The sequence below is a fragment of the Hevea brasiliensis genome, chromosome 4, assembly GCF_030052815.1.
Source record: "Hevea brasiliensis isolate MT/VB/25A 57/8 chromosome 4, ASM3005281v1, whole genome shotgun sequence".
In the NCBI taxonomy this organism is placed as follows: Eukaryota; Viridiplantae; Streptophyta; class Magnoliopsida; order Malpighiales; family Euphorbiaceae; genus Hevea; species Hevea brasiliensis.
The window spans coordinates 63,552,377-63,569,945 of NC_079496.1; the positions used below are offsets into that span (position 1 = coordinate 63,552,377).

At 32.9% G+C, this 17,569-nt stretch overlaps 1 protein-coding gene and 1 long non-coding RNA gene across 2 annotated transcripts; both read right to left on the reverse strand.

The window, feature by feature from the left end:
• Nucleotides 1-4,564: 4,564 nt before the first annotated feature.
• On the reverse strand, nucleotides 4,565-10,284 carry LOC131179284 (uncharacterized). The gene is made up of 2 exons (XR_009148256.1): nucleotides 9,855-10,284; nucleotides 4,565-5,536 (listed from the first exon to the last, which is right to left on the reverse strand). It is a non-coding gene; the product is annotated as an uncharacterized LOC131179284 (long non-coding RNA).
• Nucleotides 10,285-10,701: 417 nt separating this feature from the next.
• On the reverse strand, nucleotides 10,702-12,580 carry LOC110654731 (UDP-glycosyltransferase 43). Its single transcript, XM_021810824.2, has one exon. It carries the CDS (start codon nucleotides 12,307-12,309, stop codon nucleotides 10,852-10,854), a length of 1,458 nt encoding a protein of 485 aa, XP_021666516.2. The 5' UTR covers nucleotides 12,310-12,580; the 3' UTR covers nucleotides 10,702-10,851.
• Between the last annotated feature and the right edge of the window lie 4,989 nt (nucleotides 12,581-17,569).

Sequence of the window (17,569 nt, forward strand, 5' to 3'; positions counted from 1 at the left end):
GGCATAAAGCCTTTCGCAGTACTGCTAAAACAATACCCTATTGGCATGCCAAACTATCCAAACCAATCTTGTTAGGTATACTAGGGCATTTGATACTTTAAAATATTAATATATTGTGCTTTATGACTTCATTATTTCATGATAAATTTCAATCATAATTCATACATTCATTTGATCATTTATATGATCACAATTCACATCAATTATCCTTTTATACCATTGTACTCAAAATACTTCTCCTCTTTACAATAATGAGAACTAATGTCTCATTCATACATTAATATGGTTTATTTATCCATTCATTATGTTATTCATATTGATCCCAATTCTAAACAATGGTTCACATGTACCATTGTATTCAAAACATTTTTCCTTTCTCATTTATACATTCAAGAGTCTACTTATGTAATTACAAATTTTATATTTCAAGTTGAGTTACTAATATTTTATGAATTCCATTTGTGATGGGCATATAAGCCCTAACTATCTATTCACATCAATTAGGTGACTTATTTTTCATGTTTCAAGTAATCCATAAACATTTCATGGATTTCAAATTTATGGCCTTAATTCCTTTTTAACAATTTTGACTAGGATACATAGTCTACATTTGTCATACAATTCTAAGCATTTAAGCTTAGAATTGGTTCTAGGTTTTCATCTTAATTTACTAATCATTTTGATTACTATTCACCTTACTAGTCAACCAAAATGTTGACTTTTTCATACTTAGTGGATATATTAATTCTAATTACACCAAGATCCCACATTTTGAGTTTTACATTTACTAGTATTAATTGCCAATTGCAATTTAAAGTCCCCTAGATGCATTTCTAATTTCAAATTTTGAATTTCAAGTTTTTGTGTCACTATTCACCTCATTGGTCAACAAAAATGTTGACATTTGCATAGACAATAGGTACATTGGTTTTAACACTCCCGATGTACCACATTTTGCATTTAAAACTTGTTGGAATCAATTACCAAATCCATTTCCAAGCTTATTTCAAGTTTTCATGTCACTATTCACTTCATTAGTCAACTAAAATGTTGACTTTTGCATAGAAAATATGTGCATTGACTTTGGCACTTCAAACATAATACATTTTTCATTTAAAACTTGTTGGTTTTGATCACTTTCTCAAAGCTTAGGTCATTTTGGCAAAATTGCCAATTTTCAGTTTTGGTGCTCCGAAGTTGCACTGTTTCATTGGTTGATTTACTGTTGGAATTTGACAAAACTTCCTTCATAGAAAATGTTCCTTATTTTGTCTAGTTGAATTTCTTTTTTTGAATCACTCCATTTGGAGTTTTGTAGCTCAAGTTATGGCCAAAATAAGTTTACTGTTCACGTGCACTGTTCATGCTGCTATCATGGGTTCTGGCAGATTTTGATCCAACTTTGGTCAGTAATTTGATCAAGTTAAGTTCCTAATTTGGTCTAACTTTCTTCATATGAAATGTTCTGCTATGCCTTAGGTTTCCATCGGTTCAAGAATCGCCTAAATCCGAGTTTTCTAGAGAGAGTTATAGTCCTCCAAACATTGCTGCTCAAATGAAAATTCTGGAAATCTCAGTACAGTAAACTTCACTTTGCTCAATGATTTGATTAGGTTCTGGTCATAATTTGGGGTAGGTTTCTTCATGAAAGTTGTTTTTCTATGTCTTAACTTGTTGCTGTAAAAATTTCAGATCAATTGACCATTTCTACAGTGAGTTATGGCCAAATGAACAGTTACTGTTCATTTGGTCATTCTGCAGGGGCTGTTTGCAGGGTATCCGGATTGGGGCCAACTTTTGGTCCTCTTGCTTTGGTCTTTTGGGCAGGGTTTCTTCAGCAAAAATGTGCCATTATAAGCCTAGTTTCATGTCCAATTGGCCAAACACCAATTGGACCAACACAGCCCAAGCTATGGCAGTCCAAGTGGACTGAAATTTCAGTCACCCTGCTGCACTCACAAGGCAGCATGCTCCTTCACTTTGCCATGCTACATTTCAGTCCAATTTATGGCCAACTTACCTAAAATGGTCACTAATTGACCATTAAAATGTTCTCTAACAATTTCCTAAGCCAAGTCAAATTTTCACTTCTCAAAACCCTAGTTTTCCCTTATGATTCACACATACACCTACTTAAGCACTTCCATTCATTATATATGTGTATATACACCTTAAACATAATCTCTAATTCATTCTAAGTCCATTAAAACCATCAAAAACACTCCATCATTGTTCCTTCCTTAGGGCTGCCGAAAATCATAGTAGGCATACACATAATTTTGGTTCATTTAAGTTACAAATTCATACTTATTTCAAGTCTCTAGCATGGAAATAAGGAGTTTTGAGTATATATGTGCACTAACCTTGAATAGGGCAGATTTTTCCCAACTCAAACTTCACTTCCTTTCCTTTTCTTGGCTGCCAAACATTTCCCCAAGAGGTATGGACAAGTTTTGATGAAGGTGACTTAGGGTTTAGTAGTGGAAATTCATGGGAAAAATGAAAGTGATGAAAGAAACTTCTATGGAGGCTATGGAGAAGAGAGTCACGTATTGGAGGAAGAAGAAGAAGAAGAGCAGATTTATTTTGGTCCATTTTGACTCTTTTAAGTGTTTTAAGAATGCTTATTAACTTGTGATTGGTTGGGAATAAGTGAGTGACATCATGTGATGTCATTATCTTTAATTTTCCTTCTTTTCTTTTCTTTTCTTTTCTACTAGCTTCAAATTAATTTTTCATCAACATTAATTCATATTTTATGTCATAATAATTATTTACTCAACTGGACAAGTCAGCCAAAAATCGTCTCTAAAGGCGAAATGACCAAAATGCCCTCCGTTTGGCTTAACGGGTCAAAATTGTCTGTACCAATTGAAAAATTTTTCTAAATATTTTCTTGGCATTCTAATGCCATAGGAACCTCAATGACCCTTCTCTGGAGTCCCAAAAATTATTTTATGAATTTTCTCTCGGGTCTAGGGCTCCTCGTTGCGAGAACCGCAACTTCCCTCTGGGTTACCCATCGCTTGGGCACCGGCTCATTTGACTTAGTTGTATTTTATTTCTAAAATTTTTACTAAATTTTTCTCATCAATATTTGAGTTAATTATGGTTCCTCACTTTAGTTTAAATATTTTTTTCAGAAGTTCTAGCCGTCGACCGACATCGTCACCTAACGATGAGATCATGGAATTGCTACCGGGAGGATGTTACAAATCTGATTAATTTTAAAATCTAAAATGGCAATTACAGATCCAAAAACATATTAAAAGAGTTTTAATATGTTGTTTATCATTGAAATCAAATAGATAAAAAAAAATCTTGCATGATGCATGTGACCCTAAATGAAAATTTTTGAATTTAATGGTATAAACTAGATTTTTTCACGCTTTCGTTCCTTCACTCACAAGAGCAACTTAACGCTCTAACACATTTAAGATACAATAAATACTCTTAACAACTTTAAACTCGCTCTCAGAACTCATAAATTACAGCTCAACAAATAAGCGCTCAAGAATTAATTGTGGAAGCTCAAGTTCTAGAAGGAGAAAATAGGGAAAAGCTTTAGAACTCGATAAATTCTTAAAAAATTAGTTACTTTTACTTGCCTCCAGTCATAAATTGTCTCTATTTATGGTTTTGGCAAGAAAATGACCGTTGGAGAGTGCATTAAATGCAAATATAACCGTTCAACTACCCAAAATCCCGTTTACTTGACTTCGGCTGCCAAAGTCCCCTACTTCGGCTGCCGAAGTCCTCTCTGAATAGAAAAACAAAAATAATTTAAAAACTCATAACTTTTTATACCGAACTTAAATTTTCGATCTGTTGAATCATTGGAAACTTAATTTAATAAACTTTTTAACAAAAATATTTTCAAAACCAAATTTTGCATTTCTCAAAAATGAAAATTTTATTTTACTCTCTCTTGGTCAAGAAATAGGTAAAAATAAGGATACTAAATATTTTGCAAATACATAAACTTGAGCCAATATAATCAATTAATTAAGATTCATAAACTGTATAAAAATAAAAAATTTGTATTGTAGTATCTCCTTGATCTTTACTTCAGTTTCTTACTCTTTTTCAATATTGGCTTAAAGCAATTTCACAATTTTGAATTTAGAACCTATAATCTTAGCACAAACATGTCACACCTTACCCCTCTGTAAGGCATAACATGATCCCGTAGAATACCTAATGAACTACCGAACTTCACTTATCGATAACTCATTAAGTACCCTACAAGGGATTTTAAAACAATTTTCTTATTTTTTATAAGTGGTGAGCATTTCTAATAAGTATTTTAAACATGTAATTAAGTTGAAAGCTAGTTGGAAATTTTAGCCCATTTTATTTTTTCGCAAATTTTATAAAAATTTTTGACAGAGTTCCCTCTGTATTTTGAGAAAACAGTTCTTCAAATACCTGTAAAAAGCACTTTTAAAAATTTTCTCAACAACTGCTTCAATTTCATACGCAATCTCAATCAAGTTCTCAACACATTCATCAACTTTCAATTTCAAATCCACTATCCAATGATCATCAAAATACTAACAATCCATTTCATTCAAATTAAATAAAATAGTTCCATTCATATTTCGTTAGAAACAAAACAATTTAAATAGATCATTACAAAATTTACATTAAGAGAATTTCAAACTACAATATATATTACAACTTTATACAAATTTTATACAAACTGCTCAAGACCTATTTTTTTACATGTCTATACATTTATGTGCAATATATACATTAAAAGAAATATTTACAGTTAGGGTATAAATTATACCCGAAGACTTTAAGCTGATAGCTCCTCACACGTCAGCAGCTCAGTCTGCTGCTCCTCTAGTCTCTCAGATTCTGATGTTAATAGAAGCTATCGCTGAGCACTAGGACTCAGTGGTGCACAACATACTAAAATAATCTTTATGCAAAACTTAAATCACATTTATTCAAAATTTTGACTAAACATGAGCATTAAACACAAAACATGAATTATGAGATTTTAATGCAAACCACGTTCATTTCGAAGTATCAAAACACATTTCATAAAACCCACAGTTAGATCATGCCATTCGAAACAAATAGAATCTCAATAGCCAGAGGCTAAAGAGAAATCACATCACAAGGCTAGCTAGCTCAAATATATGGATATCCATTCACATCCTCTTCTACTGGCACACCTCAACACTTCTCCAGAGAAGGAATCAAAATTTGAAACTAATTACCCCCACTAGTCATGCTAGTGAGGTGTTCAAATATATGGTCATGATACTGTGGTTTCAAAACTTATCTTAACAATTTGTTAAACATTGTCATTTCAAATATACACAATAACTTCCAACAATTTAAGTCAAAACATCATAACTAATGTCACAAATAAATTCTCAATAATTCAAGCAAATGTAAAATACATATTTCATTCACTTTATCAACACATTTTAAAGCATAGTGATGTTGTGCACAAACCTTAAGCGAGTCGCCTCTTGGCCTCGACTCGGTTCCTCGGGTTCTTTCCCGATATTCTTTTCAACTGAAACACATAATTTTACAATGTTTCAGTACCATAATTTAACATAAATCCAAAAATAAATTTAACTTCACTTTTACCTAGCTCTAACGTGCTAATTTCGACATTCTTGAAATTTTTGTGTTTCGGGTTACTATTCACTACACTATTCAAGTCAAATTGTTGACTTTTTAAGGCTTAATAGGTATGGGAACTCCAACTTCACCCACATACCACATTTTGGCCATTAAACTTGTTGGTTTTGGTCATTTTCTCAAAACTTAAGTCATTTTGGCAAAATTGCCAATTTTCGGTTTTGGTGCTCCGAAGTTGCACTGTTTCATTGGTCAATCTACTGTTAGAATTTGGCAAAACTTCCTTCATAGAAAATTTTCCTTATTGTCTTAAGTGTATTCTCATTTTTGGATCACCCCAATCGGAGTTTTGTAGCTCAAGTTATGGCCAAAATACAATTACTGTTCACGTGCACTGTTCATGCTGAGATTTTGGTTCTGGCAGATTTTTGGTCCAACTTTGTTCAGTAATTTGATCAAGTTAAGTTCATAATTTGGTCTAACTTTCTTCATATGAAATGTTCTACTACGTCTTAGGTTTCCATCGGTTTAAGAATCGCCTAAATCGGAGTTTTCTAGAGAGAGTTATAGCCCTTCAAACATTACTGCTCAAATGGAATTCTGCAGAATCGCAGGTACAGTAACTCAACTTTGCTCAATAATTTGAATGGGTTAATGGCATAATTTGGGGTGGTGTTCTTCATGAAAGTTTTAGATCTATATCTTATCTAATTGCTGGTAAAATTTCAGGTCAATTTGACCTTCCTAGCTCGAGTTATGACTAAATGAACAGTTACTGTTCATTTGGTCAGTTTGGTGCAGTGGCAGCCTGCTCTCATTTCACTTTGGTCAATTGTTTCACTAAGTTTTGGTCAATTTTTGGGCATGGTTCCTTAATGAAAATTGTGTCATTTTATGTGTATTTTCATCTCCAATTGGTGGCATATCAATTGGACTTGTAAAATTTGGGTTTTGGTCCTTCAAAGTGGGTTTGGTCATACTGCCAGCAGCATGACTATTGGACCTACGAATTTGGTTTTCATTTTCACAATTTCCACACATCTCTTTTGGTCATTATTGACCATTTTTCATCTCACAATAGACCAAAATCATCATTTAAACATTTCTCCAAATTTTGGTTCACAACCCTAGCATTCAAACCCTAACTCATACATTTCATGCAATTAACTACATCTAATGGTTTTAATGCTAATCATTCAACTAAGTATGGTTCCTAAACTCATTCAAACCCATTAAATTCATGCAATTCATACTCCCTTAGGCTGGCTGAAAATTCACTAATAGTCCTTCCCCCATATTTTCACTTCATTTAATGAATTCTAAGCTCATTTTAAGTAATAAACATGCACTTAAAATAGAAATTGAAGGTTAGAATACCAACCTTAGGTGAAGCCTTTGATCTTCACTTTTTGTTCCAACTTCACACTTTTTCTTTCCTCTATTCTTCCTTTTTATACTCTTCAAGATGCAAGAATGAAGTTTTTAGGTGGGAGTTATGTTGATTGGGTAAAGAAAATTAAGCTTAATGTAAGCTTAAGGAAAGATTTTTCATGGGAGCTTATGGAGGAGATGGGGCGGCAAATAAGGGAGAAGAAGAAGACTTTTCTATTTTTTTTTTCTTTTGTTTCCTTTAATCTTATCCCTTCTTGAAGACCAAAATTCCCAAATTAATAAAATAATTTAATTAATCTTTTATGACATCATTCATGATGTCATCATCTTTGACTTTTCTAACTTCTTTCTTTTTTTTTCTATTTATTTTTTTTTCTATTAGTTCTTTAATTTAATTTTCGATTCCGAAATTTTCTTTTCTCCGTTTTTATTTGACAGTTAGGTCAGGAGTCAGCTCTCGGGGTCAATTGACCAAATTGCCCCTCGCCGGTTCATCCCGGTTTGAAAATAATTCCATATTTCTTCCGGCTTCCTGACCTAATTATTTGACTGGCTTAACAGTTCTTTTTCATGATTTTCTCTTTTCCACTATGTTCATAAAGGTCTTAAGGACCGCAGCGTCACTTTTTACGGTTCGAAATTTGAGTTTAAAATGACTTCGCAGTCGTTCCCGAGGAGGTCACTCATCACTGTGACTCTTGGCTCGTTTAACTTCTTATGTTCTGTTTTTCTTATTTATAGTTAACTAATTAAACATTACTAATTATTTGTGTTTATGGCTTCTCAAGTTATCTTAAGTGTGGCTCTAATCTCCTTAATTGTCCGGACCGACACCGGTCACCGGAACAGTGAAATCTACCAGGCTATGCAAACGGGGTGTTACAAAACACTTCCAAAGTAGATTAGTAGCACACTAATTATTTATTATTATCAAAATATAGATTAACACCCTTAGGTCCAACAATTTTTTAAATAGGTTTAAAATTATTTGTTATAAACAATACGACAATATAAAATTTCAAGATATCAATATAATAAAAATAAAAATTTTATAATGATAATACATTAAACTATAAAATATATTTTAAAAATTATCCTTTTTAATTTTATAAATAATTTGCTTCTTCATTAATTTATCTATAAAAACTCTTTATATAAGTTAATATTATTTCAAATTATGAAAAAAAAAATAAAATATAAGCAAATCAAACTTAAAAAAAAAGTACAACAATAGAATTTAAATGAATTTAATTTAGTGAGTTAATTTGTATTTATTATTAATTTATTTTAAGTTTTAAATATCTTCTCCATTTATATTTTTAAAACTTATTAAATTAATAAAAAAAATTTTATTTATATAATTAATTAAAATAACATTAATAATTAAATATGATATTTATAATATTTTGATAATATTATATTATATATAAAAACTAACAAAAATTATATATAAAAAAAAAAAATTTAACTCATGAGTATATATAATGAATACACATTGCACAAAAAACTAATAATTAATAAAAATTTATAAATTACACTTATCTATTAATAATAGCCATTCTTTGTTTTTTTGATAAATAATATATTCATTAATTTTAAATTTTAAAAAAAAATTAACAAAAAATGTTCATGTTACACTCAAATTGGCAAATTCACCGCTTAGAGTCCCCTTTCAAAATGTGGGACTGTAGCAAAGCCGTGCTTATTAAGGCATGAACAACGTAATTATCTTGTCACCTAACTTAAAGTAGAGACACATTAAAACTTTATGATAAAAAAATTTACGTGATCAAATTCTTATCAATCTTTAATATCATATAACATTACATTAAACACTTATCTTTATTACAATATGTAAAAAATAAAAAAAGAGCATGTAACAAATCAAAAAAGAGCACATCGCTCTTTTAAGTCCTAAAAATTATCTGTAAGTAAATTTGTAGTAAAATTTTTCAATAATTTTTTTTAATATATAATAGCAAACAGTAATAGAGAAATTCATTTTTAATCTTATCAGCAAAGAAATCATGAGATCTGAAAATTGGGTCAAGAATAATAAACAAATCAAATGAGGAGAAACCGAAGAGCATGTAACTTAACGTATAAGTAATTTGATTCTTTAGCTATGCCAAAATTAGGGTTAGGAATAAAAAAAAAAATGGAGATCTATATAAATTTTAAAGCATGTATCATTTAGCTTTATTTTTTTTTTTCCATCGTTATTTCTCATTGTCTTTTTTTTTTCTTTTTATATCTTTGTTTTTAATTTTTTTTATTTCTAGAACATACTTTATAATATTTAATTATTATTATTATTTTATTCACTTCATAAAATATTTTTTAGGCATAATAATATATCAACTCTATAAAATATTATTATTGTTGTTGTTATTGTTTTACAATTGTAATATATCTAATTTTTTAAAAAAATTTGGGAGGCCAACATCATGCTTAGGGCATATTTTTGTTTCCTCAAGGTTACCATCCTTGGCCCCAACTTTTATTGGAAAAGTCAGTTGATTCCCTAAATTTTTCTTTATCAACATTTAACACCTAAAATCCTAAGCAGTATGTCGCGTGGAATCACATTTTCATGCACGAGTGACACATTTAATGATACAGAAAAAAAATGATAAATTAATTTGAATCAATTTTAATGGATTAGCAGAAATTTGAAATGATAGTGGAAATGCACAATACAAAAATATCATACAAAGAACATAGAAACAAAACCAAGGTCATTGCATATTCTCGTTACCCATTAAAAACAAATGCATCAAGAAACAAAAGCCAATTTCCACAATTTGACAACAAACTTATGTGGAAAAAAAAAATTTAAAAGATCCTTTTCTTACCATGTTAACAAAGGAACAAAGAATGTCGGCTTTGAAAATATGGACTGTAGGCATTTCCTTCCAATCGATTCATGCACTTACAAAAAGATGAGGTTTCCACCGAGAAGGAGAAAGAGAAGTTGGAACAATCGGTGTCTGTGAGGGAGAAGAAAGAGAATTCGTCTACTTAAGTCTTAGATATCGAGGAAGAATGGATCAAAGATGTTAGATCGACAGCCACCAAAGGAAGGACTGATTGACATGGTGACGGTTGGGTTATGGATAGATCTTGATGATTAGTAGAGATATGTGATGCTAGGGTTACTTTTAGGGTCAAAATAATTTTACCCAATTTTTTCTTTTCAATATCTTACTTGACAATAATATACATGGCCATATTAAAAAGAATCATGTTAGCATTAATTTCACATCATTACACGTGTTGGTCACAGTCATTAGTCTCCTAAATGCAAGTGTTAAAATGTTATAATTTTTTAAAGATCAAGGGTTAAATTTTGACAAGAAAAAAGTCAGGGGGGAACTGAGTCTTCCTGTAATGGTTCGGGCCAAATGATATATTTGGCAAAAAAAAAAATTCATTTTATCATTATTATTAACGAAAGTGGACGTCAGCTTGTGCGTTCCCTAAACCTTTAAGAAACGTAATAAGTGGAAATCCTCATCCAATGTTGACTGCCTTTCTTCGCACATGTAAGAAGTGTCAAACTTTGCCTCTAGTATGAAGAGTGTCAAACTTTGCCTCTAAAGGAATTAAAAAAGTCTTGGTTTCAGTTGCTTCGTCAAAAATGAAAATACAAGAATTTATCCTCAATTAATTTACTAAATTAAAAAGCCTGTAGAAAATAGATACTGAAAAGACTTAAAATAGAAATTCATGAGTACAAAAATTCTGCAAAATCTAGAATATGAAGTTGAAAAATAAAGGAAGAAAGAGCTACATTTAGACATCCACCAGAAAAAATTATAAGTTTTTCATTAACGTTGGAACTCTATCTTGTCAAATCTCAGCCGTTAACTTCTCAATCAAAGATTTTAAAGAAGCATATGATGATCCATTTTCCATCACAGCCATCTTACTTTTTTTACTCATCTCCTTAACCTTCCTCCTCACCTCGTCATCACCGTCCATCAATCTCTTTATCCCCCTCTCCACTTCCTCTGCTAGCACCAGATCACCACTTTCATTCCTAAAATCCACTCTGATCTCAACCGCTAATCCCAACTCTTTAACTAATTGGAATGCATTCATCTGTTGCTCCGCATAAATTGGCCACGTGGCAATCGGTACACCATACCAAAGGCTCTCAAGTATTGAATTCCAGCCGCAGTGCGACACAAACCCCCCTATCGCTTCATTGGCCAAGATTGTCACTTGCGGGACCCATCCACAAATCAAACCAATCTCAGCCGTCCGATCAAGAAATCCTTCTGGTAGTATCTCTTCCGCATTTGCATAATCACTTGGAAGGTCCAGACTTCCCTTGGGTGGTTCACGGATGGACCACAAGAACCGAAAGCCGGACCGCTCGAGCCCAAACGCTATCTCTCGCAACTGTGATCTACCAAGACTGCCCATGCTCCCAAAGCACAAGAACACCACCGACGACCTAGGCTGATCATCAAGCCATTTCATTATATTGTGTTGTTGGTCCCGGTCCGGATGCCATTCGATTGGACCTGCAAGGTCAAGAACGGGTCCGACTGGGAAGACCTCCGGCACTTTAGTAGTTGCTGCAACTGAGTTAATCGCATACTGTTCCAGCTCTCGATATGTATTTACGACCACACCCTTCGTTTCCACGTACCTGCGTGCATGGTATAAAAACCAAGAATACCCATCTTTCTTCCTTTTCAAAACTGAACTAGGCAGTACTTTTGGAGGCAAGGGATTGGCAAAACCCGGTATTATCAACTCAGTTGCAGCATCTTTAGGTACAATCATCTCATTATCCGAGTCAATGAACTCAGTAGCGAGTTGAGTGTCTATAACTGGCAAATGTAACATAAAACCCAAGAAACTAACTGGAGAAGCATAGTAGAGATAACAAGGAATGTTAAGCTCATTAGCAACATCAATCATAGAAGTAGAGAACATATCAACTAACAATCCACAAACTCGAGCTGAGTCAGACTCGGTTCGTTGGAGTTTATCAATTTCATGCTTTACATGTAGCTTGTGTTTTTGGATTAAGAGTGATAAGTAACCTAGTGATGATTGGTACTGATCGGGTGAAGGTGTGTCTACAGGAGGGAGGTGGATGAAATTGACACCGGAGTATGTAGAGGCACGTGATTGGATGTAGGAGTTGACGATGGGTCTTTGGGATAAAGAAATGATGAATATGGTGGAGGAGATTCTAGGGTCATGATGAATCAGACGCTGGGCGAATTCAACAGTGGGAACTAGGTTTCCAATTCCAGGAGTGGAGACGAAGAACACCTGATATTTGCTCATGGATTAGTTACACTGAGTTTAAGGAGGGAGAGATCAGGTAGAGGGAAAAGATGCAAGTGATACTGATGAATGATGGAGTTACTTTATGTTGAATCATGGAATGGATGAGTTAGGATTAGGTTGTTTTGGCCAGCCAGAGTCTTTTCTACTTTTTATTTTTATGCATATTCTTTTAAAGGAATAGGACTATAATGCTTAATTCTTTATTTGTTTATTTCTTTTAAAAAAATAATATATTTTTTTTTTATCAAAAGAAGGGAAACCCCACAAGAAGAGAAAAAAAAAAAAAAAAACTAAACACTGGCAATCCTAGGACAAGCTAAATCTTGGCCATCTCACGTCAAGAAATTCATAACTGCTGCCGGAGGATCACGAGAAAATTGTCTACCCAAACTAGCATTCACAGCCAAATTTGCTATTCTGTCAACAACTTAATTGGCTTTTCGACAGTAATATTGAATTTTAACTTGCCAATCCCTAGATAAAATAGTACGAAATTGAGAAATCAAGTTCACATGCTACAAGTTAGAACTAAAATCAACTAGAATCAATTCCTTGGACACCAAAGAATTATTTATTTAATTTTATTATATATTTATAAAAATTGAAGATTATTAAAAATGTAAGTAATTAATTATAAACACATTTAAAAATGAAAATATTATACCAAAAACTACATATTCATATATCATATTTAATATAAAAAATTGTGTCACAACCGAACTTATAGACCGGACCAGCATTAAGACTTGGCCCAGCCTAATGCCCCTGAGGTCCGTAGCAAGCCTAACTATTCCTTAACTCAATCCTAAGGACCATATTAAACTCAATTTCAAGAAAACAATCGGACAGAGTCCGATCATAACATGGACCATACAATGAGTTTTTTACTCGTCCGACGTGTAAGCGCAATATATAATAATTTGGAGAGTTCAGCTCACCCTCCATATACTCATAATGTCATAAAATCAAATGGGAGCTCAGCTCCCTCATCTAATCCAATCATACATGCATCTAATAATTTTACAGATCCAACATAACATTTTATTACATACCCAATTCAAATAAAATACTTCTAATACTTGTGAAATTTTAGAATTTAGTAAAATTATACAAAACATCACAGACATTAATAGATGACTTGCGAGGAAGAGAGGCAGGTTAGAACTCAACAAGAAATCTCCTGTATCCTGAAAAAATAAGGTGAACATGAGTGAGCATTCGACTCAGAGAGTAAAATACCGATTTTAAGTACAATTTCTATAGCTATCTAAAACTAATGCATCCTAAAGAGTAGAATGCAACACATTCATAGTTTTCATACAAATCACATTGTAAACAATAAAAAAGGGTAATTTGGAGCGCTCACACACCCATATAATATTCAAACAGTACATATGTGGGAGTTGATCCTCTATATAGCTTTCTTAATCCAACCTCTGCCAGCGAGTACATCTCAAGCTGGACTTTCGCTTAATAGACCAAATGCAGGGGCCAGCGAGATCATCTCAAGCCGTGCCTACCCTGACTTATCCATAAAAGGATTGGGTCCCAGCGAGTCAAGCTCCTGCCGCGTCTACCCGTCATGTCCATATCCAATATTACACACCACACGCACGTCAACACACACACACAGCTCTAAATTATCATAAAGCAATATTCATAACATTTCATCAAATAAAGATGCAATATAAACATTTCTAGTATTTAATTACATATATATATATATATATATATACACCAAGGATGCACTGGGATCAAAAGGGGGATGAGCTAACAGGGAATAAACAAAATCTAAATCTTGAACAATATATAAATAATTAAAAAAATAAACAAAATGCATAAGAAAAGGAAATATTCAGAAATGAAAATTAAATATTAGTATATATATATTCAATAGGCAGCAGAGCCAGTCCGTTATGAATATATATATAAATTTGTAAAGATAAATATGAAATTTAAATATAAAATATATACATATATATACTCAATAGGCGACAGAGCCAGTCTATTATGAATATATATACATATATATATGCAGATCAGGTAGTTGAACCGACCATATGCATGCAAAAGAAAGAAATATTTGTAATTTTGTAAGAAATTTCAAAGAAACTTACTTTAAAATTTTATAAACTTTTTTGAAAGTTTTGTACAGAGGTTTTAGAGATGTAATTTCGGGTAGGACTTATAAAGGTTGCTCACCACATGAGCTTCTTAAGATCTACTACAATGAAGTTACAGTGTTTGTAGGTTTGTAGGTTAGGTAGAGGTAGGGTAAGATGGGAAGTGAATCGACCTTTTTACTCCTTTCTTCACCTCGGGGAGAAGCTTGCGTTGAAGAAGCTTTGTAGAAGCTTGGGTTCAAGAAGCTTGAAGCTTGTGTTTAAGAAGCTTGGTTTTGCCTTTTATAGATGCCTCCTTATATAGAAGTGATCAGGGGCAGTTTTGTAATTTTTTGAAATCTTGAACAGTATCTGCCACTTACTTTTTCACGTGTGAATAGTACTTGAATAGTGTCTGAACAGTTCTTCCTGTCAGGTGAACAGTGCTCAAACAGTGCTTTAACAGTTCTTCCTATCGTCTTCACATGTGAATAGTAAAAGTGAACAGCGACAGGTGGACAATACCTTGTCAGATTTTTTATAAGAAAGAAAAGTAAAAGTGCAAAATTACAAGAATAAAAGCAGAATGAAAAAAATAAAATGAATAATTTTGCCGCTATAAATTTCTTTTGCCGGTCTTAAATTTTTTTTTTTTAAATGGAGTGGAGCTAGGACCACTCTTTTATCCTTTCATCATGTTTTGTAGGTTATGCCATGTCTCCTCATCATCACTCGTTTCATCATCCGTATGGACTATCGCATACTCTGGATATCGGTATTTTTGCCAGTTATCGACGACTGTCTTTGCTTGCCATTCGTTGAGTTGGACAAAGTGATCTTCGTGATTGCATGGCCAATCCGGAAGATGATAGAGAGGAGGAAGTTTTGTATCCAGGTAGAAGTAATGGATCGCTTGTTACAGCTCTCCATTTGCTAATACTTATGGAGGTGTTGAAATAATTTGTATGTTGACTGGTTTTTTGGTGTAATAATAGTCTTCTGACTTCTTGTAGGACCCTATTTCCCCAAAACCTTGTCATTTCACAATCAGATCTTGTGACTCAGATTGTGACACCCATTTCCCGTCTACAGTGTAGCCGAGTAAGATATGCCACATAGTGTACCGGAACACCATATTTTATTTCAACTATTTTATCATTCCTTAATTTATTTCTTCATGGTTATGAAGTGCCATTTTGTTAAATTTATCTCATTTGAGTCATTTATTGAAATTATAAATTTATTTGAGGTTCAGAAAATTTTATAGAAAATCCGGCAGAGTGCTAGCTAAAACTAGAGAAAACAGTTCTTCGGAACCTATGAAAAACACTTCTAATACATTTTCAATCATTCCCAAACTCCATTATATCAACAAAGTCTCAATATTTCTCAACAAGACTTCTATTTCTCCTTCATTCATTTCACATGATTATCATATACAAGTCATAAATAAATACTCAATTTTTCATTTTAAAAACACAAATTTCAACTATTTACATTAATACCAAAATATATTACATGAGTCTTAATTATACATGAGAAAATAAAAGTTTAATTACAAAATACCAAAATGAGACCTAGTGTCCTACCGATGCACTGAAGTCTGTGAGATGACACGAACACTATGCAGAACTGTGGATGGCCTCACCCAGTCTGTGGTCTACTGGGCTCTCTGTTAGTCTCTCCAAAACCTACGCGTGGAAAAAAGCAACGCGCTAAGCAATAATGCTTAGTGTTGCCAATAATAATATAAAAAGAACTAAAAGAAAATAAATATGCAGTGAATGTATTGATGTCTCATGCAAATAAATTTTTGATAATTATTTATAGTCTTATTTATTTGGTACTTGTTAGATTCATTATCTCATTAAATTTTTCAACTTTCATTTTTGGTTACTCAAGTAACCTATACTGGATGACTGGACTGGATAAACAGGTAAACTGGCATTGGGTATCAAGTACCTCGGGCTATCACACCATCGGTCACATATGTATCTTCCGGTGTGCAACAGAACAGCTGATAAGCTGTAATAATCATTAGGCACAAGGCTAAGTATTATCATAATGTCAGAATGGCTAAAAGCCATAAATCAGATAATGGCATAATGTCATGTGCAGTACTGCTAACTGAACCCTATTAGCATGCCAACCTATTCAAACCAATCTTACTAGTTATACTAGGGCATGTTACACTTTTAAATTGCATAATTCTTGAAATTGAAGATTCATTGTTACTATTCATTTCATTAGTCAACTAAAATGTTGACTTTTTCATAGACAATACGTATATTGGTTCTAATATCCTCAACATACCACATTTTGCATTCTAAAGTTGTTGGTATTGGTTGCCAATACTATTTCAAAGCTTAGTGTTAGTTATACACAATTTTTAATTTCAAGCACTAAGTTTACTATTCTATTAGTCATTTGTACAGTAGGAATTTGATAAAATTGTCTTCATGAAAGTTGTTCCTTATTGTGTCTAGTTACATTTCATTTTTTGAATCACTCCATTTGGAGTTTTTTAGCTCAAGTTATGGCCTAAATACCATAACTGGCCGGATTGAAATTTTCCAGATTTTTCTGGGCAGAACCAATTCTGTAGGTTTTGTACACTGATTACAGGTCAGATTTTGGACATGTTATGGTCAAAATTTGGATTTATTTTCTTCATAAAAGTTATAGGACTATGTATCAGCTTTTTGCTAGTAAAATTTTAGGTCAATTGGACCTTTCTACACTGAGTTATGACCAAATGAATGAATACTGTTCATTTGGTCATTTTGCCTAGGCAGAATGTAAGTCACTCGGATTAGGGTAATTTTTAGGTCAACTTGGTTTGGTTTTCTAGGCAGGGTTTCTTCACCAAAATTGTGCCAATATGTGTCTAGTTTCATGTCCAATTGGTCTTGCACCAATTGAACCTATACAACTCCATTTATGGCTGCCCAAACCTACTGGACTCACAAGCAGTCCTGCAGGTCACCAAGGGCAGCATGCCTAAGCTCAACTTCAACATCCTTACTCACTTCAATTCCTCCTCACATACATTCCAATGGTCACTAATTGACTATTACAAGGTTAACATACCATTACATGAGCAAACCCTAATGTTGTTCAAGTGTCCACATTTTCAAGGTTCATTCATGCATCAC

Coding starts and splice junctions, on each gene's coding strand:
- LOC110654731 (XM_021810824.2), bottom strand. CDS start 12,309: ATGAGCAAATATCAGGTGTTCTTCGTCTCCACTCCTGGAATTGGAAAC.